Below are 26242 nucleotides of genomic sequence, written 5' to 3'. Positions count from 1 at the left end.
CCTTACCGAAGCTGCATTACCGATTTTCATTAGGCACCTGATAACTTGATATACATTATAAAATTCCGAACTACGAGTTATTTATGTTTCAAGCTGAAGTGTCATTCAGGACATAATTTTAAAAATCGCTTTTAAAAAGTGTCACTAAGGTTTCAAGAGTTAGTCTAGTGCCCTTCACTAAACATTGCTGACAGACGAGCTGCAGTTCACTCTCTGACCTGAGGTGGTGTGAACGTTTGATATTTTTTCAGGTAAGTAATGACAATATTGGCATACCAATATATTATTGAGATTAATTACTTTGTTTTAAATCCAAGCATAGACAAAAGTTAACAGCACGATACACCAAGATGTTTGCATAGTGAGCTTCCAATAGTTCACACGATTAATACTCAAAGGGGTCTGACATATTCTGGTGATCTGGCCTCAGCCTAAAGTCCTCTAAATGTTAAGAACTTTCACTATATCTAGGACTATGTGGTATATTTAGGTTATTCCATGTTGAGTTGTGGAGTTCGGGTTATTCTTAAAAGTTGATGACTTGGTTCTGCAATATGTAGCCGGCAGTGCAGGTAAGGCAATTTAAGCATTAGAAATTTTAAAATACAGCTCTTTATTGTTGCAAAAACAAATTGTGTAAATTAGTGGAATATTCACATCGAAAGGAAATTTGTTGGGAATATAATTTAAGATACCAAGAAGCATTTTCAGATTCAGCGTTAACTAATTTTAAACACCCTCTATTCTGTTTATTTGGTAGTGCCACAAGTAGGCTTGCATTAATACTATGAAGTTACTGTGAAAATCCCCAAGTCACCACATTCCAGCGCCTGTTTGCCTGTGCTAAATTCTCTTTCAGCGTACCCAATGTGCCACAGCTCTTGCATTCTTGGAGCTGGAGTTACTTTTGAAGTAACACTTTTTCCTCATTTTCACGTGACCTTGCAATACTACTTATGGTCACTAAGAACTAGAATAAGACGTCAAGCTCATTTTGTATCAATCCTCTTGAAGCTAGAAGAAAGATTTCCATGTTCTGAATTTGAATCTAGGTCAAAAGTGAAAGGCTAAAGTACAATCTACTGTGCCTACAATAATTTATAACCTAGAACACTTGTGAAATGAAACAAATGGCTTCTGAGATAATTTTGTGCACAACAAATTACACTTGTGTGGGAAAAAAAATTCAAGTATAATAATAGAACTGTCTTTGGATACTTGTGCCTCTATAACAGTCCAATCAATGCCCTGCCTCAGCTCACCGACTGCTAAATGTCTCATTCATGCATTGTGTCCTCCAGATTTGATTGTTCCAATGTTCCGGCTGGCCTATTTCGCAGCTTCCATAAACTTGAGCTCATCCAAAACTCTGCTTCCATAGTCTAACTCCCACCAAGTCCCATGAACCCATCTTCCCCTGTGCTCCCTCACCTACATTGGCTGCCAATTCATTAACACATCCGTTTGTAAAATCATCCTCATGACCATTGAACCCTTTTGCCCACTCTGCTGTGTATGACTTCACATGCAAGGAAGATTGTTATCAGGAGCTCAAGGCACCAATATCATTAACTGCATCCAGAATCATCTCCAGCCGTCTCAACTTTGTCCTTCCACTGGACTCGGATGTGCTAAGATGAGAGAAAGGTTGATGGGGTGCAATTCTCCCTCACTTAATCCATTTCACAATCTGAAAGAACTTTTAACACAGTAGCCAAATAAGCTAGAATGGGCCAGTCCTTTTAAGCACGCACAATGGTTAGCATTGCTGCCTTACAGCGCCAGGGAACCGGGTTCGATTCCCAGCTTGGATCACTGTGCGGAATTTACACATTCTCCCCATGTCTGCGTGGGTTTCCGCCCACAGTCCGAAAGACATGCAGATAAGGTGCATTGGCTATGCTAAATTCTCCCTCAGTGTAACCGAACAGGCGCCAGAGTGTGGCGATTAGGGGATTTTCACAGCAACTTCATTGCAGTGACAATGTAAGCCGACTTGTGACACTAATAAATAAACTTTAAAAGTTAAAATAAAATCTAGGTAAGAGGTCCAATGTATTTTAGTACATGAATGCACTAACAATGCAGTCTCAGAGCATGAGTTCTGCTCCTATGGCTATTTTGAGTGATGGGGAGGGTTAAAAAAAGTATCAAATCAATGTGCTGCTTTAACCTGTCACATCATGCAACGATGTGGAGATGCCGGCGTTGGACTGGAGTAAGCACAGTAAGAAGTCTCACAACACCAGGTTAAAGTCCATCAGGTGTATTTGGCAGCACTAACTTTCGGAGACTCAAGCTCCTTCATCAGGTGAGTTAGGACTTGTGTTAACACACAAGTTCATAGAACATAGAACAGTACAGCACAGAACAGGCCCTTCGGCCCACGATGTTGTGCCGAGCTTTATCTGAAACCAAGATCAAGCTATCCCACTCCCTATCATCCTGGTGTGCTCCATGTGCCTATCCAATAACCGCTTAAATGTTCCTAAAGTGTCTGACTCCACTATCACTGCAGGCAGTCCATTCCACACCCCAACCACTCTCTGCGTAAAGAACCTACCTCTGATATCCTTCCTATATCTCCCACCACGAACCCTATAGTTATGCCCCCTTGTAATAGCTCCATCCACCTGAGGAAATAGTCTTTGAACGTTCACTCTATCTATCCCCTTCATCATTTTATAAACCTCTATTAAGTCTCCCCTCAGCCTCCTCCGCTCCAGAGAGAACAGCCCTAGCTCCCTCAACCTTTCCTCATAAGACCTACCCTCCAAACCAGGCAGCATCCTGGTAAATCTCCTCTGCACTCTTTCCAGTGCTTCCACATCCTTCTTATAGTGAGGTGACCAGAACTGCACACAATATTCCAAATGTGGTCTCACCAAGGTCCTGTACAGTTGCAGCATAACCCCACGGCTCTTAAACTCCGACCCCCTGTTAATAAAAGCTAACACACTATAGGCCTTCTTCACAGCTCTATCCACTTGAGTGGCAACCTTTAGAGATCTATAGATATGGACCCTAAAATCTCTCTGTTCCTCCTCAGTCTTCAGAACCCTACCTTTGACCCTGTAATCCACATTTAAATTAGTCCTACCAAAATGAATCACCTCACATTTATCAGGGTTAAACTCCATTTGCCATTTTTCAGCCCAGCTTTGCATCCTATCTATGTCTCTTTGCAGCCTACAACAGCCCTCCACCTCATCCAATACTCCACCAATCTTGGTGTCATCAGCAAATTTACTGATTCACCCTTCAGCCCCCTCCTCTAAGTCATTAATAAAAATCACAAAGAGCAGAGGACCAAGCACTGATTCCTGTGGCACTCCGCTAGCAATCTGCCTCCAGTCCGAAAATTTTCCATCCACCACCACCCTCTGTCTTCGATCAGATAGAAGTCTCACAACACCAGGTTAAAGTCCAACAGGTTTATTTGGTAGCAAATATCATTTCGATCAGATAGACAGTTACCTATCCAATCGGCCAACTTTCCCTCTATCCCACACCTCCTTACTTTCATCATAAGCTGACCATGGGGGACCTTATCAAACGCCTTACTAAAATCCATGTATATGACATCAACTGCCCTACCTTCATCAACACACTTAGTTACCTCCTCAAAAAATTCTATCAAATTTGTGAGGCACGACTTGCCCTTCACGAATCCATGCTGACTATCCCGGATAGTTCAGATGGAAACAGACATTTAATACCTTTTAGGTTATCCATATCAAATAGCCAAGGTTCAGAGTAAAATAAAAAGACTGGTGCTTTTGAATTATGTTTTACTAATATAGTCTTGTTTCATTATTTTTAAATTCTCAAAGTTAGAAATATACATTTTTAATTAACTCGACACACCAGTGTTCCAAAATAGTTATTTTAATTACCACACATCATTTATAAATATTTAATGCAATAATTATTTCACATTTATGATAAAATTTCAAAAATACAGTTTTGTAAGCAGCACTGTTACAACAATCACTGATAGTCAAGAACTTCACTTTCACTGAGGCTGGGTTATCACGATAACAGCCTGATTTCTTCTAGTCCAATCCAGCTTGCTGGCTGATTCGATACTGAGCGGACGTAGCAGCTGAGCGGCCCCAAGTCCTGGCCAAGTACACCATCTATCTCATAGCCCTGGTGTGGTAGTCATATGACAAAATAAACATTGTAAAGAACATTCTGTATCCAAAAGATGTTATTAAAGTAGAACCTATTCATAGATAGGTAAATGAAAACTTCATGTGCCATTTCATACAATATGCATATGTGGGTGTATGAATATTTTCAGTGCTATAATTTAAAATCATATTTTACTAGCTTACATTTTTACAAAATATCCTTTATATTTAAAATTAATTATTCAACAATATAATAAAATACAAATTCCAACAGTGTCCTTGAAATAGCCACACTACAACATACTAACGCCTCAGCTTCACATCACAGGCATATGCAGCCTATCAATAGTCTTTTCCAAAAGATCTGAAAAATCATAATTTTTCACTATAGGACTTCCTAATAATTACAGAATAAATTTGATTCATTCAAATACCCAGATAACGTAACACATTGTTACATGTAGGATTTCTCTGGCCTCCCCGTAGCGTGTTTCATGCAGTGGGAGACGGCATGCTGTTTGCCGGCAGCAGGATCTTCTGGCCTTGCTGCTGTCAATGGGATTTTCCATTGACCGCACCCCAAGCCACCAGAAAACCCATGGATGGGAGTGTGCCATCAGCGGGACCAGAAAATCCCACCCAGCCGGAGAATTCCGGTCTAAGCCTTAATTTCCTACAAAAATCTACACTTCTAGAGTCAATTGCGAAAAACAAAGCAGAAAGCTGAATCCAGAGTGCCATTTTGTGGACTAAAAAGATACCCCAGAGTTTGAAATCTACCAGTCTGAACAATTTAATTAATTGATTTGTTGTTATAATACTTACTGGTTTATAAGTACATGCACTTCGGCTGTGGGACATTCACATTCAGGGAATGATCTCTTGCATACCCAATCACCAATTAAGAATTGGCAGTGAGAGGGAGGTAGGAATTTAAAAAGTGCTGTTGGTTTTTATAACCATAATACTAAACATCAAGCAGCAATACAGACAGAGGGTAATAACAAAGTAAAAGTTAGGCACTTTGCCAGAGGCAAAAATAATAAAATAAAAGTCATTGTGCCACTTATCTACTGAATAGAATCCTCCTCATTTGCAGTCCTCAGTACATAGATGTTACATTCTGATATTCAGGGTCAAAGAGGCTATAATCTGTTATCTCCAGCTGGCGAGATTTCCCATCACCTGAAGAATCAGTAGGGAATGCATCCCTGACAATACAGTCTGGTCTGCAGCCATATAACTTTCAGTGTGTGTTAATGGGCTAAGGGTGAGAAGTCCACCCCACTAGGGAGGAAGTCCCAGCTTAAAGAGCTGCCAGCTATCTGTAAGTCCCAGCAGTGCCAAGTGATGGCTGCTTCTGGGACTACAGCTGCGCCCTGAAAAACAGGAGTTACTGGATACTGGACAAGTCCTGGGTGTCAGTGGCCTCAGCGAGGGGAATGAAGGGCTTGAGGGGTTTGATTTTAGAGGCTTGGGGGAGGGTTAAAGGGAAGTTTGGCATTGGAAGGAAGGTGCCCATGATGGGCACAGGGATTCACCCTTGCCTGACATCAGTCTGCATAGTAAAGCTGCCAGGTTACCTGCGTGGCCTGGGGCTCCCCTTCCACAAGTAAAGTAGTGGTGGGAAATTAATTGGCCACTTAAGGGCTTCAATAGGCGTAAGGGCAAGTGAGCCACCTAATGACTCCACTGCACCCCTTAAAATGGGAGACTGGTCAGGGGTGAGCAAGTAGGCAGCCATCAGCCAGATGATATATTTTATGAGACTCCTGCCTTCAAAGCCACTGGTGGGGATCGTGAAGTTCCAACTCATATGTTAACAGGCAATCCAAGTGCTGCAACATATTAAATATTAAACATGCAGCCTATCAACAGTAACTAGGATCATTCTAGTTTGTGAAATTGAAAAATGCCAGTTCTGGAAAACAGAATTAAATAATGGGTGGAATCTCTGAATTTTTACCATTTTAAAATGGTTGAATGCAGACACTTCTATAAACAGCTAATTTTCACATAGTGGCTTTCCAAAGAAATTAATGTTTGCCAACTTCAAACTGTATCCCAACTGTACACAATACTAACTTACCCCTTCATCATTGGAGCAACACAGCAGAAGAGATGAAATGCTTAGTTCTAGAAGCTGTAAAGGGAAATAAAAGGTCAGAAACAAAATATAGTCAACTCCTGCTGCAGAAGGCACTTCGAGGGGGATCTGCACACTGAGGTAATATGGGCTGAGGTTAGAAATAGGAAAGGAGCGGTCACGTTATTAGGAGTTTACTATAGGCCCCCAAATAGTAATAGAGATGTGGAGGAAGAAATTGCTAAGCAGATTATGGATGTGTGTGGGGGTCACAGGGTAGTTGTCATGGGGGACTTTAACTTTCCAAATATTGATTGGAACCTTTGTAGGTCAAATAGTTCGGATGGGGCAGTTTTTGTGCAGTGTGCGCAGGAGGGTTTCCTGACACAATATGTGGATAGACCGACAAGAGGTGAGGCCACATTAGATTTGGTACTGGGAAATGAACCGGGCCAAGTGTTAGATTTGGTTGTGGGAGAGCACTTTGGAGATAGTGACCACAATTCGGTGTCTTTTGTTATTGCAATGGAGAGGGATAGGGCCGTACGGCAGGGCAAGGTTTACAATTGGGGGAAGAGGTAATTATGATGCGATTGGGCAAGAATTAGGGGGCATAAGGTGGGAACAGAAACTGTCAGGGAAAGGCACTCATGAAAAGTGGAACTTTTTCAAGGAACAAATACAGGGTGTCCTTGATAGGTATGTCTCTGTCAGGCAGGGAGGAAATGGCCGAGTGAGGGAACCATGGTTCACGAAAGAGGTGGAATGTCTTGTGAAAAGGAAGAGGGAAGCTTATGTAGGGATGAGGAAACAAGGTTCAGATGGCTTGATTGAGGGTTACAAGTTAGCAAGGAATGAGCTGAAAAAGGGGCTTAGGAGAGCTAGGAGGGGACATGAGAAGTCCATGGCGAATCGGATCAAGGAAAACCCCAAGGCTTTTTACTCTTATGTGAGGAATAAAAGAATGACCAGGGTGAGGTTAGGGCCGGTCAAGGACAGTAGTGGGAACTTGTGCATGGAGTCAGTAGAGATAGGCGAGGTGATGAATGAATACTTTTCTTCGGTGTTCACCAAGGAGAGGGGCCATGTTTTTGAGGAAGAGAAGGTGTTACAGGTTAATAAGCTGGAGGAAATAGATGTTCGGAGGGAGGATGTACTGGCAGTTTTGAATAAACTGAAGGTCGATAAGTCCCCTGGGCCTGATGAAATATATCCTAGGATTCTTTGGGAGGCAAGGGATGAGATTGCAGAGCCTTTGGCTTTGATCTTTGGGTCCTCACTGTCCACGGGGATGGTGCCAGAGGACTGGAGAGTGGCGAATGTTGTTCCTCTGTTTAAGAAAGGGAATAGAAATGACCCTGGTAATTATAGACCGGTTAGTCTCACTTCGGTGGTTGGTAAATTGATGGAAAAGGTCCTTAGGGATGGGATTTAGAAAGATGCGGATTAATCCGGGATAGTCAGCACGGATTCGTGAAGGGCAAATCGTGCCTCACAAATTTGATAGAATTTTTTGAGGAGGTAACTAAGTGTGTTGATGAAGGTAGGGCAGTTGATGTCATATACATGGATTTTAGTAAGGCGTTTGATAAGGTCCCCCATGGTCGGCTTATGATGAAAATAAGGAGGTGTGGGATAGAGGGAAAGTTGGCCGATTGGATAGTTAACTGGCTATCTGATCGAAGACAGAGGGTGGTGGTGGATGGAAAATTTTCGGACTGGAGGCAGGTTGCTAGCGGAGTGCCACAGGGATCAGTGCTTGGTCCTCTGCTCTTTGTGATTTTTATTAATGACTTAGAGGAGGGGGCTGAAGGGTGGATCAGTAAATTTGCTGATGACACCAAGATTGGTGGAGTAGTGGATGAGCTGGAGGGCTGTTGTAGGCTGCAAAGAGACATAGATAGGATGCAAAGCTGGGCTGAAAAATGGCAAATGGAGTTTAACCCTGATAAATGTGAGGTGATTCATTTTGGTAGGACTAATTTAAATGTGGATTACAGGGTCAAAGGTAGGGTTCTGAAGACTGTGGAGGAACAGAGAGATTTTGGGGTCCATATCCACAGATCTCTAAAGGTCGCCACTCAAGTGGATAAAGCTATGAAGAAGGTCTATAGTGTGTTAGCTTTTATTAACAGGGGGTTGGAGTTTAAGAGCCGTGGAGTTATGCAGCAACTGTACAGGACCTTGGTGAGACCACATTTGGAATATTGTGTGCAGTTCTGGTCACCTCACTATAAGAAGGATGTGGAAGCGCTGGAAAGAGTGCAGAGGAGATTTACCAGGATGCTGCCTGGTTTGGAGGGTAGGTCTCATGAGGAAAGGTTGAGGGAGCTAGGGCTGTTCTCTCTGGAGCGGAGAAGGCTGAGGGGAGACTTAATAGAGGTTTATAAAATGAAGAAGAGGATAGATAGAGTGAACGTTCAAAGACTATTTCCTCGGGTGGATGGAGCTATTACAAGGGGGCATAACTATAGGGTTCGTGGTGGGAGATATAGGAATGAGCATATTACAGCGGTGCAGAGGGAGGACAATTCGGAGGAGTCGTGTAGCGAGTCACTCTGGGTGGAGCTTAGAAACAGGAAAGGCGCAGTCACTATGTTGGGGGTGTACTACAGGCCCCCCAACAGCCCAAGGGAAGTGGAAGAATGGATATGTCAGGAGATACTGGATAGGTGCAGGAAATATAGGGTTGTTGTAGTGGGAGACTTCAATTTCCCTGGTATAGACTGGAAATCGCTGAGGGCAGGGACTCTGGATGGTGAGGCATTTGTAAAATGTGTACAGGAGGGTTCGTTGGAACAATATGTGGACAGCCCAACTAGAGAGGGGGCTATACTGGACCTGGTGCTGGGGAATGAGCCCGGTCAGGTCTTCAAAGTTTTGGTCGGGGAACATGTGGCAAATAGTGACCACAATTCTGTTAGCTTTAGGATAGTGATGGAAAAGGATGAGTGGTGTCCCAAGGGTAAGGTGTTGGATTGGGGGAAGGCTAACTTTATTGGGATCAGGCAGAAATTGGCAGCTCTTGATTGGGAGAGGCTGTTTGAGGGTAAATCCACATCTGGTATGTGGCAGTCTTTTAAGGAACGGTTGTTAGGGCTACAGGACAAGCATGTGCCTGTAAAAAAGAAGGATAGGAAGGGTAGGATTAGAGAACCGTGGATAACCAGGGAAATTGAGGGACTGGTCAAAAGGAAAAGAGAGGCGTATGTTAGGTCCAAGCAGCTAAAAACGGAGGGAGCTCTGGAGGAGTATAATGAAAGTAGGAAAATACTCAAACGGGGAATTAGAAGAGCAAAAAGGGGTCACGAAATGTTCTTGGCAGACAGGATTAAGGAGAATCCCAAGGCATTTTATTCATACGTTAGGAACAAAAGGGTTGTAAGGGAAAAAATCGGACCTCTCAGGGACAAAAGTGGGGACTTATGCTTGGAGCCCAAAGAGGTAGGGGAGATCCTAAATGAATACTTTGCGTCGGTATTCACTAAGGAGAGGGATGTGTTGACTGGGAGTGTCTCGGAGGGGAGTGTTGAACCGTTGGAGAAAATCTCCATTACAAAGGAGGAAGTGTTAGGTTTGTTAGAGAATATAAAGACTGACAAATCCCCAGGGCCTGATGGAATCTATCCAAGGCTGCTCAGGGAGACGAGAGGTGAAATAGTTGGGCCTCTGACGCAAATCTTTGTCTCGTCACTGGACACAGGTGAGGTCCCAGAGGATTGGAGGATAGCCAATGTGGTCCCGTTATTTAAGAAGGGTAGGAAGGATAACCCGGGTAATTATAGGCCGGTGAGCTTGACGTCCGTGGTGGGGAAGTTGTTGGAGAAGATTCTTAAAGATAGGATGTATGCGCATTTAGAAAGGAATAAACTCATTAACGATAGTCAACATGGTTTTGTGAGAGGGAGGTCATGCCTCACGAACCTGGTGGTGTTTTTTGAAGAAGTGACCAAAATGGTTGACGAAGGAAGGGCCGTGGATGTTGTCTATATGGACTTTAGTAAAGCATTTGACAAAGTCCCTCATGGTAGGCTAGTGAAAAAGGTTGGATCCCATGGGATAAAGGGGGAGGTGGCTAGATGGGTGGAGAACTGGCTTGGTCATAGAAGACAGAGGGTGGTAGTGGAAGGGTCTTTTTCCGGCTGGAGGCCTGTGACTAGTGGTGTACCGCAGGGCTCTGTATTGGGACCTCTGCTGTTTGTGATTTATATAAATGATCTGGAAGAAGGAGTAACTGGGGTGATCAGTAAGTTTGCGGACGACACAAAACTGGCAGGACTTGCAGATAGTGAGGAACATTGTCAGAGGCTACAGAAGGATATAGATAGGCTGGAAATTTGGGCAAGGAAATGGCAGATGGAGTTCAATCCTGATAAATGCGAAGTGATGCATTTTGGTGGGAATAATGTAGGGAGGAGCTACACGATAAATGGAAGAACCATAAAGGGTGTAGAGACGCAGAGGGACCTGGGTGTGCAAGTCCACAGATCTTTGAAGGTGACGTCACAGGTGGAGAAGGTGGTGAAGAAGGCATATGGCATGCTTGCCTTTATAGGACGGGGCATAGAGTATAAAAGTTGGGGTCTGATGTTGCAGATGTATAGAACGTTGGTTCGGCCGCATTTGGAATACTGCGTCCAGTTCTGGTCGCCACACTACCAGAAGGACGTGGAGGCTTTGGAGAGAGTACAGAGGAGGTTTACCAGGATGTTGCCTGGTATGGAGGGGCTTGGTTATGAGGAGAGATTGGGGAAATTGGGGTTGTTCTCCTTGGAAAGACGGAGGATGAGGGGAGACTTAATAGAGGTGTATAAAATTATGAAAGGCATAGATAGGGTGAACGGTGGGAAGCTTTTCCCCGGGTCGGTGGTGACGTTCACGAGGGGTCATAGGTTCAAGGTGAAGGGGGGGAGGTTTAACACAGATATCAGAAGGACATATTTCACACAGAGGGTCGTGGGGGCCTGGAATGTGTTGCCGGGCAAGGTGGTGGAGGCGGACACACTGGGAACGTTTAAGACTTATCTAGACAGCTATATGAACGGAGTGGGAATGGAGGGATACAAAAGAGTGGTCTAGTTTGGACCAGGGAGCGGCGCGGGCTAATTGTTCCTGGTTTCTCGTTTCAAGGCTTCATTCTACGATCATCTTGCTGGTGCCAGTACAGAGTGAGACTGCGGATAGTTGGGAACCTGTCTCGGGGGCAGGGAATTCATATGGTGTTCGTGGAAGTGGAAATGACTAGGGTTGGGAAGCATTTTCCGATCGGGGCCATTGTGATCTCCTGGACTCGTTTCGATCGCCTCAGAGGGTCGGAGAGGAATTTCCCAGATTTTTTTTCCCCATATTGGCCCTGGGGTTTTTCACTCTGGGTTTTCGCCTCTCCCTGGAGATCACATGGTCTGGAATGGGGGGGTGGGGGTAAGTTAATAGGTTGTAATGAACAAAGCATCGTAGCTGTGAGGGACAGCTCGGTGGATAGGATATTGGTATGTAGATAGGCTGGAAAATTGGGCGGGGATCCTGGATTCGGGATTCAATCCTGGACCGGGGAGCGGCGCGGGCTTGGAGGGCCGAAGGGCCTGTTCCTGTGCTGTATTGTTCTTTGTTCTTTGAAGGATATCAGAGGTAGGTTCTTTACGCAGAGAGTGGTTGGGGTGTGGAATGGAATGCCTGCAGTGATAGTGGAGTCAGACACTTTAGGAACATTTAAGCAGTTATTGGATAGGCACATGGAGCACACCAGGATGATAGGGAGTGGGATAGCTTGATCTTGGTTTCAGATAAAGCTCGGCACAACATCGTGGGCCGAAGGGCCTGTTCTGTGCTGTATTGTTCTATGTTTGTTCCTACAGGATTCAAGTGTATCCCACAAAGAAAAAAATTGCCACATCTCTAATGGCACTAATTGGATTATTTTCATAGCTGATGCAACTTCATTCATATATTCTGAACTTTTGTGTCTCAATTTACTTCACCCAACAAAACAGATCCCATTATAACACTAATATATACAGGCACATTTTCCAGATTTTAGCTTAATGGGGCGGCACCGTGGCAAGCACTGCTGCCTCACAGCACCAGGGACCCGGGTTCGATTCCCGGCTTGGGTCTCTGTCTGTGTGGAGTTTGCACGTTCTTCCTGTGTTTGTGTGGGTTTCCTCCGGGTGGCTCCGGTTTCCTCCCACAGTCCAAAGATGTGCGGGTTAGGTGGATTGGCCAATATAAATTGCCCCTTAGTGTCAGGGGGACTAGCTGGGGTAGATGTATGGGGTTATGGGGATAGGCCTAGGTGGGATTGTGGTCGGCACAGACTTGATGGGCCACATGGCCTCCTTCTGCACTGTAGGATTCTTTGATTCTATGATTAATTCAACATGTATAATTTTTATGTCAAAGAACAACCTGAATCAGCAGTTAGAATTCCCATAACTAGCAGAAAAGTCAGCAAAACTTGTAACTGTTCACCTTTCTCGAAGGCATTGAAAACAAACACTACCAACCCTTTTACATGTCACAATTGTGTTAATTCTGTCTAATTACAATATTAATACGGTTTGGTATTTGGGATTAGGTTCACTGACAAACTGTTTTGCTCTCATAAAATGGAGCTACAAAGGTAAAGCAAAACCACAGAAAAGTTCTTCAGTCAAATGCTTTGAGAAATTGTCTTAAAGGACTAGCTTTTATAGATATAAACAAAGTCACATTTAAGTTTATTTATAGTTATAAAGTGAATCTATTTTTAGGCATGTTATGTGGACTATAAGATTTGATATGTCGTGTGATATGATTCAACTACATCATGAAAAAGGGTTCAGAAATAATAGGCAACTGAATATATATAAGGTTAAATCTCACGGGATCCAGGGTGAGGTATCTAAATGGATACAAAATTGGCTTCTTGACAGAAGCCAGAGGGTAGTTGTAGAGAGTTGTTTTTCAAACTGGAGGCCTGTGACCAGCGGTGTGCCTCAGGGATCAGTGCTGGGTCCACTGTTATTTGTCATTTATATTAATGATTTGGATGAGAATATAGGAGGCATGGTTAGTAAGTTTGCAGATGACACTAAGATTGGTGGCATAGTGGACAGTGAAGAAAGTTATCTCCAATTGCAACGGGATCTTGATCAATTGGGCCAGTGGGCTGACAAATGGCAGATGGAGTTTAATTTAGACAAATGCGAGGTGTTGCATTTTGGTAGATTGAACCAGGGCAGGATTTACTCAGTTAATGGTAGGGCGTTAGGGAGAGTTACAGAACAGAGATCTCGGGGTACATGTTCATAGCTTCTTGAAAGTGGAGTCACAGGTGGACAGAGTGGTGAAGAAGGCATTCGGCATGCTTGGTTTCATCGGTCAGAACATTGAATACAGAGTTGGGACGTCTTGTTGAAGTTGTACAAGACATTGGTAAGGCCATACTTGGAATACTGTATGCAATTCTGGTCACCCTATTATAGAAAGGATATTATTAAACTAGAAAGAGTGCAGAAAATATTTACTAGGATGCTACTGGGACTTGATGGATTGAGTTATAAGGAGAGGCTGGATAGACTGAGACTTTTTTCTCTGGAGCGTAGGAGGCTGAGGGGTGATTTTATAGAGGTCTATAAAATAATGAGGGGCATAGATAAGGTAGATAGTCAATATCTTTTCCCAAAGGTAGGGGAGTCTAAAACTAGAGGGCATAGGTTTAAGGTGAGAGGGGAGAGATACAACAGTGTCCAGAGGGGCAATTTTTTCACACAGAGGGTGGTGAGTATCTGGAACAAGTTGCCAGAGGTAGTAGTAGAGGCTGGTCTAATTTTGTCTTTTAAAAAGCATTTAGATAGTTACATGGGTACAATGGATATAGAGGGATATGGGCCAAATGCAGACAATTGGGGTTAGCTTAGGGGTTTTAAAGAAGAAAGGGGCGGCATGGACAAATTGGGCCAAAGGGCCTGTTTCCATGCTGTAAACCTCTATGACTCTATGAGAGGCATGGACAGAGTGGATAGTCAGAAGCTTTTTCCTAGGGTGGAAGAGTCAATTACTAGGGGGCATAGGTTTAAGGCGCGAGGGGCAAGGTTTAAAGGAGATGTACGAGGCAGATATTTTACACAGAGAGTAGTGAGTGCCTGGAACTCATTGCCGGGGGAGGTAGCGGAAGCGGATACGGTAGTGACTTTTAAAGGGCGTCTTGACAAGTACATGAATAGAATGGGAATAGATACCCCGGAAGGGTAGGGGGTTTTAGTTAAGTCGGGCAGCATGGTCGGTGCAGGCTTGGAGGGCCGAAGGGCCTGTTCCTGTGCTGTAATTTTCTTTGTTCTTATATCTTTGGCAAAGTTTGATTTTCTATTTGTTTCTGAATATTTAAAATTCTACTGAACATATCATTCTAAATATTATTTTTGATGTTCACAATTTCCTCATTCACTTGCTTCACTATTACATTCCTTGTACAAATAGGCACCAAGGCATATGACTTATAGAACTTCACCAACTGGTTGATTCAATAATTCAGCAGGAAAATTTTCAATGCATGGTTACTGTTTCAAAGGTTCTGCGTTTTAATTCCAGATTTAATTCATCAAGACATATCAATTGTATCTTCAATGAGTGAGTGTAGCAGCTTCTTGGTCGAGTTACTAAGTAGGGCAGGCCAAGTTACCAAATTGTTTGAACTGGAAAGAAATTTGACAATGAAAGTTTGGTGTTAAGCAATACTTCCTATTGGCCCATTTTTAAAAATTCATTTTTATCAAATGTGGGCGTTGCTGGCTGGACCAGCATTTATTGCCCAACCCTAGTTACCCTCAAGAAGGTGGTGGTGAGCTGCCTTCTTGAACCGCTGCAGTCCCTAAGGTGTAGATAAACCAACAGTGCTATTAGGAAGGGAGTTCCAGAATTTTGACCCAGTGACAATGAAGGAACAGTGCTATATTTGCAGGTTAGAATGGTGAGTGACTTGAAGGGGAAACTGCAGGTGGTGGTGTTCCCAGGTATCTGCTGCTCTTATCCTTCTTGATATTAGTGGTCCTGGGTTTCAAAGATGCTGCCTAAGGAACCTTGGTGAGTTCCTGCAGTGCATCCTGTAGATGGTACACATGGCTTGCACTGTTCCGTCAATAGTGGAGGGATTGAATATTTGTGGAAGGGGTAGCAATCAAGTGGGCTGCTTTGTCCTGGATGGTGTCAAGCTTATTGGAGTGTTGTTGGAGCTGCACTCATCCAGTCAAGTGGAGAATATTCTATTACATTTCTGATTGTGCCTTGCAGATAATGGACAGACTTTGGGGAGTCAGGAGTGAGTTACTCAACAAAGAATTCCTAGCCTTTGACCTGCTCTGGTAGTCACAGTATTTATATGGCTAGTCCAGTTCAGTTTCCGGTCAATGGTAACCCCCAGAATGGTGATAGGATTCCTGCAGTGCAGAAAGAGGCCATTCGGCCCATCAAGTCTGCACTCACTCTCCGAAAGAGCAACCTACCCAGGCAACCCCCTGCCCATCCCTGTAACCCTATGCATTTACCATGGCTAATCCATCTAACCTACACATTTTTGGACTGTAGGAGGAAACAGGAGCACCCATAGGAAACCCACGCAGACATGGGGCGAATGTGCAAACTCCATACATTTCAAGGCTGGAATTGAACCCAAGTCCCTGGTGCTGCGAGGCAGCAGTGCTAACCACTGTGCCACCATGCCACTCTTTGAATGCCATTGAATGTTAAGGGGCAAATGGTTAGATGCTCTCTTGTTGGAGATGGTCATTGCCTGGTACTTGTGTGGTGTGAATGTCACTTGCCACTTGTCAGTCCAAGCCTGAATATGGTCCAGGTTTTGCTGCATTTGGACATGGGCTGCTTCAATATCTGAGGAGTTGCAAATGATACTGAACATTGTTCAGTCATTAGCAAACATCCCCACTTCTGACCTTATGATGGAAGGAAGGTCATTGATGAAGCAATTGAAGATGGTTGGGCCTTGGTGATACCCTGAGGAACTCCTTCAGTGATATCCTGGTATAGAGCTGCAATTAAAATGCTGACAAGTAATACTGTTCCAACTGAATACACATCATAACTCTTGAATAAAAGAGGGTCCAGGATTATCCCACCCTGTTAACTGAAGCAAATCAATTGAGCGGGGATGAAAAAAAAACCAGTCCAGACAAGAGGTAACTTGGAAGATCTTGACAGAAATAGATTAATTTTTAAAAGATAACTTTCAAGTTAGTCTAAAATATAATTGTTTTACTTGGAAAGATGCATGTCAAGCTGGCCAGTTCTAATATCATACATCTCAAACTGAATTTTATGCAACATATTTCTGATCAAATCAATGTTCTATTCTAAAATTGCATTAAAGTAGGAATTAAGCACTGAGGAGAAACCATAAATTTTGAAATAAAAAATTCCTATCTATAATTTCCACATTTAATTTCCCTTTATGAGTTGCTTACTATCAAGTAATCCCTTCGGTGAAGAGGTGGAATGGTCTTGGCTTCCATTATTGCTACTCTAATCAGTCAGCGGGTTTTCCTTACTTGTCCCAGAGAGAAGCATTACATTGCAATAAGATGCTTCATAAAACATTTTACTAAGAACTGATCAACTGTCTTAAACATCCCGCTGGTTCATTAATGTTCTTTAGAGAAGGAAATCTTCTGTCCTTATCCAGTCCAGCGTACATGTGACTCCAGACACATAGCAATGTGGTTTGCTCCTGTGATAACCTCCAAGACTTACATGGGAAATCCCTAATTGACCTCCCTTTTGGACTCATGGAATACGAGTTCCTATGGTAACAGGCAATTACCTAACCAGGTGGAACTCATATCCCGAGCCCTTGATAAGGCAGTCCCCTGAGCGGGTCCAGTGTTTTATTGTCCCGGATGGGACTTGTGTTCATGTACCACAGGGTTGTGGTTTAACTTTTGCTTTGATGAATAAAACATCGTTCCTTTCTAGTTGGCTTCCTAACTGCCCTCTGAAATGGGTTAGCAAAACATTCAGTTCAAGGGCAATTATGGATGGGCAACAAATGCTGACCTTGCCCATGATGCCCATATACCATGAAAAAAAAAACCTTGCATCCAGTCATGACCCTGAACTTCACAACTTCAAACTTTTAACCACGTTTTCAGCTTCTGTAGATCCAGCAGGGAAAAATGGTGAACAACAAACTGTATTTTTTAAATATAGAAATGAAACAATCATTTAATATAACATTTAAGTACTGAAATATATGATGTTACTCTTAATGGATCATTTGGGATCTAGAACATTGAATAATTCTTACCTTGATTTTGACACGACTGTGGGGCAGGGCTGGATATTGCAGAAATACTTCCAATTGCATTTTTGTAAGGGGTGTCATCACAGATTGGGCACACTGGCGGCAGTAAAATGATTCACTGTGATATGAACAATATGAGTTTTTAGGTATACAAATAAAATAAGATATTTGAATACAGTATAATGGCAGCACAATCTTGGAATAATGTATTTCAATTTTTTGTAATTTTGGGGGGGGGGGGGGGGGGGAGAGAGAAGGGGAGCACAGTACCTGAATATTGAGAAAAGGGGAGGAAATGAAAATTTGGGTATTAAAACTGGAAGGAATCTGTGTTATCACCACCAGTCTCAGGCTAGTTCTACCTCAGCTGTTATCTTGTTCAGCGCACCCTGCAAAGTCCTTGGGCACCAGGCCACATGTCTATTCAGTGTTTGGATTGTAAAGAGTTAGTGTTAGCTGAGGTGTGGCCTCGCACTGGCCAGGTTCTGGGGGTCTCAGTGACTTGGCGGGGAGTGCAGGTCCTGCGCACCCAATGAGTCAGCTCTCAGATGAAATGAGATGATTTGATTTATTATTGTCACATGCATTAGTATAGAGTAAAAAGTATTGTTCCTTGCGCTATATAGACAAAGCATACTATTCATAGAGAAGAAAAAGTGTGTGTGTAGAATGTGGTGTTACAGTCATAGCTAGGGTGTAGAAAAATATCAACTTAATATAAGGTAGGTCCATTCAAAAGTCTGATGGCAGCAGGGAAAAAACTGTTCTTGAGTCGGTTGATACGTGACCTCAGATTTTTGTATATTTTCCCTGATGGAAGAAGGTGGAAGACAGTATGTCCGGAGTGGGTGGGATCCTTGATTATGCTGGCTGCTTTTCCGAGGCAGCGGGAAGTGTAGACAGAGTCAATGGATGGGAGGCTAGTTTGCGTGATGGACTGGGCTTTGTTCACAACCCTTTGTAGTTTCTTGCGGTCTTGGACAGAGCAGGAGCCATTCCAAGCTGTGATACAATCAGAAAGAATGCTTTCTATGGTGCATCTGTAAAAGTTGGTGAGAGTCGTAGCTGACATGCCAAATTTCCTTAGCCTTCTGAGAACGTAGAGGGGCGTTGGTGGGCTTTCTTAACCATAGCGTCGGCATAGGGGGACCAGGACAGGTTGTTGGTGCTCTGGACACCTAGAAACTTGAAGCTCTAGACCATTTCCACTTCATCTCCATTACTGTAGACAGGGGCATGTCCTTCATGCTTCCTGAAGTCGATGACTATCTCCTTCATTTTACTGACACCGAGGGAGAGATTATTGTCGTCGCACCAGTTCACCAGATTCTCTATCTCTTTCCTGCACTCTGTCTCGTCATTGTTTGAGGTCCGGCCCACTACATTGTTGTGATCAGCAAACCTGAAAATCGAGTTGGGGGGGAAAGTGAATGTGGATATTTCCGGCGAACCCATGCAGCCAGAGATGCTGGTGGGCCTGGCCCAACCATCAGCAGATGCTCCTCATTCCTTCCAACATTATCTCATCTTTCATTCAAAGATGCTTCACAAAAAGCCACACATGGAGACAGAGGGGAAAAGAGGCAGCACCGCCTGATTTATTAGAGTCTAAGGCACTCGAAGGGGAGCAAGTTCAAATTAAGCTATGGAAACAATATCTAAGTTGTCTTTAAACTGCAGCCAGTTTTTGTGACTTCTCCCTGAATGAGGAGAAATAATCAATGTGACTGCATCCCTGGTTGAAGGGGTCCTTAATAACTACAGTGATGGATGCGACTTCTCGAGTGGCTTGATGCAAGGGTGAGTGCCCCAGAATGACGGTAGCCACGGCACACTTGCACGCTTCACAGCAGTTGGGAACCACTGCTGTAGAGTTCACAATTGGGAAGGTGCTGTCAAAGAAGCATTCATGAGCTGTAATCCATCTGGTAGATGAGAGACAGTGTGGCCATGGTGCACCAGCAGTGGAAGAAATGGATGTTCAAGCAGGCTGCTTTTTCCTGGATGGTGTCGAGTTTCTCAAGAAGTTCTGAAGAAACACCATTTCAACTCAAAATGTTAACCCAGTTTCTCCTTCCACACTTCCTATTTTCATTTTAGATTTCTCACATCTGCAGTATCATATTTTGGTATGCTCAAAGTAGTAATAAGGCAGAAATATTAAACAAAGATGGTGCAGTTTCCCTTTTAAATAACTACTACTTGACATGTGTTTGCCACAGTTTTTTGTGTACTGACCCTTCCCCATGCTTCTTTTCCAGTTTTTCATTTTCACATCTGTTGCAAACTAGCCATGAAAATGCAGTGGTCTCATCAACACCAACAACAGTCCCTGGTAAATGAAAAAACATTCTGTAATAGGTATGCCATTAAATCAAAGTGAACAGCCATCTAAACAAAAGTGAACATATAATTGTATGGATTAACTGAATTTAAATGCAAATAAATTTTTAAAATGTAATTTGTAACACTTCTAAACTTTTAACATTTGCAATTATGCATTGATCCCCTGTGGCACAATTCATAGATAAAACTACAAATAATATAGTAGTAATGCAGTGCAGAAAGACTACAATGACATATTGCACAGAGCTGTGTATGTTCTAGCTGTAATACCACCCACCACCATCTAATTGCTGATTGTCCATTAAACCAAGCACTGGAGGCATAGCAACTTGCTCAGGTCGACTGCTAGTACTAGAATGGCAGTGCTGTTCATCTGTGGCAAAGAAGCTGGGACCTGAAGCCAGATTTTACACTGAGCTGCAGAAACAAGGCAACCAGGATCTGTCTAAGGGTACCCCTTGTAGATTTCAATAGGCTGACAATACCTTCCCTAATATTCCTAATTAGGAAGATGGCCCTGTTTTATATTGAACCATTCAAGTAAATTGTGGGCAAAATGACTGCAAAAGGATTTAGGAAATTAAATGGGCAGGTAAGGATCATAGGCTCATAGTATCCCTATAGTGCAAAAGGGGGCCATTTGGCCCATCAAATCTGCACTGACTCTCTGACAGAGCATTTTATCCAGGCTCACCTCCTGCCCTATCCCTCTAACCCCACATATTTCGCTGGCTAATCCTCTAATCTACATATCTTGGGACACTAAGGGGCAATTTAGCATGGCCAATCAATCTAACCTGCACATCTTTGCACACAGCAAATAGAATATAACATGGAGAGCTGTCGTCATTTTGGTATTCAGATGTACCTGGATGTTTAGTACACAAATCACAGAAAAGTTAACATGCAGGTACAGCAAGTAATTATGACAAACTGGCATGTAAGAGTAAAAATGTCTCACTGAAATTATATAGGGACCCAGAGAGAACACATCTAGAGTACTGTGTACAGTCTTGGCCATCTTACCCAAGAAAGGACATACTTGCCCAAAAGAAAATGCAATGATGGTTCACTAGATCATGCTTAGGATGAGTGGATTGTCCTATAAGGAGACATGGAGTAGATTAGGCCTATATTCTTCAGAGTTTAGGAGAATGAGAGGTGATCTCATTGATATAAATATAAAATTCTTAAGGGTTAGACAGGTAGAATTTCCCCCCTGACTGGGAGGACTAGAATTAGGGGTCACAGTCTCAGAACAAGGATTCATTCAAAGGCTTGTGGATCATTTTAATATTCCACCCTAAAGAGGTGTGAACACTCAACTGGTATATTAGTAGATAGATCGATATATTCTTTGATTCTAAAGGAATCAAGGCATCTGGGGGTAGTGCAGGAAGTAGTGTTAAGGTAGACCAGTCAAGATGTCGTTGAATGATGGAGCAGGCTTGAAAAGCCCATTGGCCTACTCCTGCTCTATTTCTCATGTTCTGCTTTAGAACATTCCGAGGACATGAAAAATGCCAGTTTGTTCCATCAGAAACAGTACAGTGACATCCAATTATGTTCCTGTTACAGAAGGAAAACAAGATGAAAGAGAGCCACATTGCCATTGTTGCAACAAATGTAGGATAGGTAAGTGTCATGCTGTAATCGTTTGTAAATTTTTAAACCTTTATTGTTTTGCAATATTTGAAACTCATCTGTTGGGTACAGAAGAAAGAAAAATTTATGGGTTATGAGAGTTGAGTTTTCAGACCAGTTATGGAACTTGATCATTTCTGTACAAAAACAGCTATGGACAAATTTGCAGGTCACCATCCTGATATTGGGTTTTACGCCAGTGAAAAGCTTTTTATTATCAGCTCACCACACCACTAGCAGTGATCTTCAGGTAGGCTTTTAAAGGGGAAAGGAAGACAGTGGAGGGGGCTGGTGACCGGGAATGGGAGGCAATCTGGAAAGAGATGACAACATCGACTGGGGAGCAACTGAAATCACATTTGGAGGATTTAAACATAGAACATAGAACATTACAGCGCAGAACAGGCCCTTCGGCCCACGATGTTGCACCGACCAGTTAAAAAAAAAACTGTGACCCTCCAACCTAAACCAATTTCTTTTCGTCCATGAACCTATCTACGGATCTCTTAAACGCCCCCAAACTAGGCGCATTTACTACTGATGCTGGCAGGGCATTCCAATCCCTCACCACCCTCTGGGTAAAGAACCTACCCCTGACATCGGTTCTATAACTACCCCCCCTCAATTTAAAGCCATGCCCCCTCGTGCTGGATTTCTCCATCAGAGGAAAAAGGCTATCACTATCCACCCTATCTAAACCTCTAATCATCTTATATGTTTCAATAAGATCCCCTCTTAGCCGCCGCCTTTCCAGCGAAAACAATCCCAAATCCCTCAGCCTCTCCTCATAGGATCTCCCCTCCATACCAGGCAACATCCTGGTAAACCTCCTCTGCACCCTCTCCAAAGCCTCCACATCCTTCCTGTAATGTGGGGACCAGAACTGCACACAGTACTCCAAGTGCGGCCGCACCAGAGTTGTGTACAGTTGCAACATAACGCTACGACTCCTAAATTCAATCCCCCTACCAATAAACGCCAAGACACCATATGCCTTCTTAACAACCTTATCTACTTGATTCCCAACTTTCAGGGATCTATGCACACATATACCTAGATCCCTCTGCTCCTCCACACTATTCAAAGTCCTCCCGTTAGCCCTATACTCAACACATCTGTTATTCCTACCAAAGTGAATTACCTCACACTTCTCCGCATTAAACTCCATCCGCCACCTCTCGGCCCAACTTTGCAACCTGTCTAAGTCTTCCTGCAAACTACGACACCCTTCCTCACTGTCTACCACACCACCGACTTTGGTGTCATCAGCAAATTTGCTAATCCACCCAACTATACCCTCATCCAGATCATTAATAAATATTACAAACAGCAGTGGCCCCAAAACAGATCCCTGAGGTACACCACTTGTAACCGCACTCCATGATGAATATTTACTATCAACCACCACCCTCTGTTTCCTATCCGCTAGCCAATTCCTGATCCAATTTCCTAGATCACCCCCAATCCCATACATCTGCATTTTCTGCAGAAGCCTACCATGGTGAACCTTATCAAACGCCTTACTAAAATCCATATATACCACGTCCACTGCCCTGCCCCCATCCACCTCCTTGGTCACTTTCTCAAAAAACTCAATAAGGTTAGTAAGGCACGACCTACCTGCCACAAAACCATGCTGACTATCACCTATCAATTCATTACTCTCCAAATAACTATAAATCCTATCCCTTATAATTTTTTCCAACATCTTGCCGACAACAGAAGTGAGACTCACCGGTCTATAATTCCCGGGGAAGTCTCTGTTCCCCTTCTTAAACAATGGGACAACATTCGCTAACCTCCAATCTTCTGGTACTATACCAGAGGCCAACGACGACCTGAAGATCAGAGCCAGAGGCTCTGCAATCACTTCTCTTGCCTCCCAGAGAATCCTTGGATAAATCCCATCCGGACCAGGGGATTTATCTATTTTCAGACCCTCCAGAATATCCTGCACATCCTCCTTATCAACTGTAATACTGTCTATTCTACTCCCTTGCAACCCAGTGTCCTCCTCAGCTATATTCATGTCCCCTTGCGTGAACACCGAAGAGAAATATTGGTTCAATGCTTCACCAATCTCCTCCGGTTCCACACATAACTTCCCTCTGCCATCTATAACTGGCCCTAAACTTGCCCTAACCAACCTTCTGTTCTTGACATACCTATAGAACGCCTTAGGATTCTCTTTAACCCTATCCGCCAAAGTCTTCTCATGTCCCCTTTTAGCCCTTCTAAGCTCGCTCTTCAACTCCCTCTTAGCCAATCTAAAGCTTTCTAGTGCACTACCCGAGTGCTCACGTCTCATCCGAACATAAGCCTCCTTTTTCTTTTTAACCAACAAAGAAACTTTTTTGGTGCACCACGGTTCCCTAGCCCTACCAATTCCTCCTTGCCTGACAGGGACATACCTATCACAGACTCGCAGTAGCTGCTCCTTGAAAAAACTCCACATGTCGGACGTTCCCAGTCCCTGTAATCTCCTAGTCCAACCTATGTTTCCTAATTCTCTCCTAATAGCCTCATAATTACCCTTCCCCCAGCTAAAACCACTGGCCCGAGGTTCATGCCTATCCCTTTCCATCACTAAGGTGAACGTAACCGAATTGTGGTCACTATCACCAAAATGCACACCAACTTCCAAGTCTAGCACCTGGTCTGGCTCATTTCCCAGCACCAGATCCAATATAGCCTCACCTCTAGTTGGCCTGTCTACATACTGAGTCAAAAAACCTTCCTGCACGCTTTGAACAAAAACTGACCCCTCTAACGAGCTAGAGCTATAACAATTCCAGTCAATATTAGTCAAGTTAAAATCCCCCATAACAATTGCCCTATTACTATCACTCCTAAGCAGGATTGACTCCGCAATCCTTTCCTCAACCTCTCTAGAACTTTTAGGAGGTCTATAAAAGACTCCCAACAGGGTGACCTCTCCTCTCCTATTTCTAATCTCCGCCCATACTACCTCAACAGATAAGTCCTCATCAAACCTCCTCTCTGACACTGTGATACAATCTCTGACCAATAATGCTACCCCTCCCCCTCTTCTACCTCCTTCCCTACTTCGACTAAAACATTTGAACCCCGGGACCTGCAGCATCCATTCCTGCCCCTGCTCTATCCATGTCTCTGAAATAGCCACAACATCGAAGTCCCAGGTACTGATCCACGCTGCAAGTTCACCCACTTTATTGCGAATACTCCTGGCATTGAAGTATACACATTTCAAACCCTGCTCCACCCCACCTCTGCAATGCCGTGCATTGCAGTCCCCATCCATGCATCCCTCACTTTCAGCCCCACTACTCAGGATCCCTCCCCCCCCCCCCCGAATCAGTTTAAACCTCCCTGCATGGCCTTAGCAAATTTACCCCCCAGGATATTGGTCCCCTTCTGATTAAGGTGTAGACCATCCTTCTCATAGAGGTCACACCTTCCCCAGTACGAGCCCCAATTGCTTAAGTACCTGAACCCCTCCCTCCTGCACCATCCCCTCAGCCATGAATTCAAACCTTCCCTCTCCCTATTCCTCTCTAAACTATCCCGTGGTACAGGCAAGAGTCCAGAGATAACCACTCTGTCAGTCTTGGCCTTTAGTTTCCACCCCAACTCCATAAATCCCTGCCTAATATCCCCTTCCCCTATCCTCCCTATGTCGTGTGTCCCCACATGTACAATAACTTGTGGTTTATCTCCCTCCCCCCTAAGAGTCCTGAATACCCTGTCAGACACATCCCGGACCCCAGCCCCTGGTAGGCAACACACCAACCCTGAGTCCCTACCTTTAGTTCCGACCCTCCTATCTGTCCCCTTAATTGTGGAGTCCCCAATCACAAGGCCCAGTCTTTTACAGCCCCTAACCACCTGAGCTTTCTCACTCGGCTCACCCCCAGAGATCTGCTCTCTATGCTCAGTTGATTCCTCCTCAACTGTAGCCTCCAGCACCGAAAACCTATTATGGAGGGGAACCGCCCCAGGGGATTGTCTTCCCGATTGCTTCTTACCCCTCCTCCTGGCATTGACCCAAGCCTCATTTCTAGGAGTTACTATTTCTCTATAACTCCTATCAACTTCCACCTCCGCCTCCCGAATTATGCGGAGTTCCTCTACCTCCCCCTCCAGCTCCTTTACACGCTCCTCCAGAAGCTGCAATCTAATGCACTTCTTACAACTAAAATCTCCTGAAACACTACTGGATTTCCTCACCACATACATCCCACAGGAGATGCAGCATACTGCCTGAACTGCCATCCCTGAAGCCATTACCAGCAAGAAAAAAAGAAAACAAAAAAACTTCCCCACACTTATAATTAGGTTAGAGGAGGATGGAAGGGTGGATGATTTTTGGCGAAGGGATTGGCAACAACCTGCAGTTTGAATGTAGAACCAAGAGGAGGATATGTGTTTTAAAACTGTCTTATATAGCATCCTGGAATTCTCTGTCCTTTAGAACAGAACATTTCTTAATTCAAATATTCTGGAAATAATCTGTATTTATAACATTGCTTTTTATTTTTCAGCACCGATGTTGCTGAAAATCATTAAGGGTAAATGAACAAATGAAAAGTAGAAACACAGTCTCACCTTGCACTGTACACAAGGAGTTTAACAAGGTCTTAGCACTGAGTTCATCAAGTATAATATTTCCCTTCAATGGAGAAATTTCCTGATTTTCATTATTTTGCAACTCCGATTTCTGGACTGAAAGAACGGTACCCTCAGCACACAGAACAGAAT

The 26242-nt window shown here is 43.7% G+C and overlaps 1 protein-coding gene and 1 long non-coding RNA gene across 5 annotated transcripts in view; one reads left to right on the top strand and one right to left on the bottom strand.

The window, feature by feature from the left end:
• The first annotated feature begins 12 nt into the window (after nt 1-12).
• On the top strand, nt 13-26118 carry LOC144495744 (uncharacterized). Its single transcript, XR_013498317.1, has 3 exons — nt 13-251; nt 21437-21493; nt 26026-26118. It is a non-coding gene; the product is annotated as an uncharacterized LOC144495744 (long non-coding RNA).
• The window catches only part of spidr (scaffold protein involved in DNA repair), a 263453-nt gene continuing 240632 nt past the window's right edge, over nt 3422-26242 (bottom strand). For 2 of the 4 annotated variants that reach the window (XM_078216129.1, XM_078216131.1), the window contains exons 16-20: nt 26090-26242; nt 19751-19844; nt 17516-17630; nt 6226-6279; nt 3782-4152 (exon numbers count right to left, since the gene is read on the bottom strand). In XM_078216129.1, coding sequence (XP_078072255.1) covers nt 4033-4152; nt 6226-6279; nt 17516-17630; nt 19751-19844; nt 26090-26242 — 536 coding nt within the window. In that variant the 3' untranslated portion in view covers nt 3782-4032. Of the gene's footprint in view, nt 4153-6225; nt 6280-17515; nt 17631-19750; nt 19845-21255; nt 21428-26089 lie in introns of those variants that run through there. The other 2 variants (XM_078216130.1, XM_078216132.1) reach the window with 2 other exon arrangements.

The sequence above is a fragment of the Mustelus asterias genome, chromosome 7, assembly GCF_964213995.1.
Source record: "Mustelus asterias chromosome 7, sMusAst1.hap1.1, whole genome shotgun sequence".
Lineage (NCBI taxonomy): Eukaryota > Metazoa > Chordata > Chondrichthyes > Carcharhiniformes > Triakidae > Mustelus > Mustelus asterias.
The sequence above is the reverse complement of the archived record's forward strand: the minus strand, read 5'-3'. Positions and strand labels throughout refer to the sequence as shown.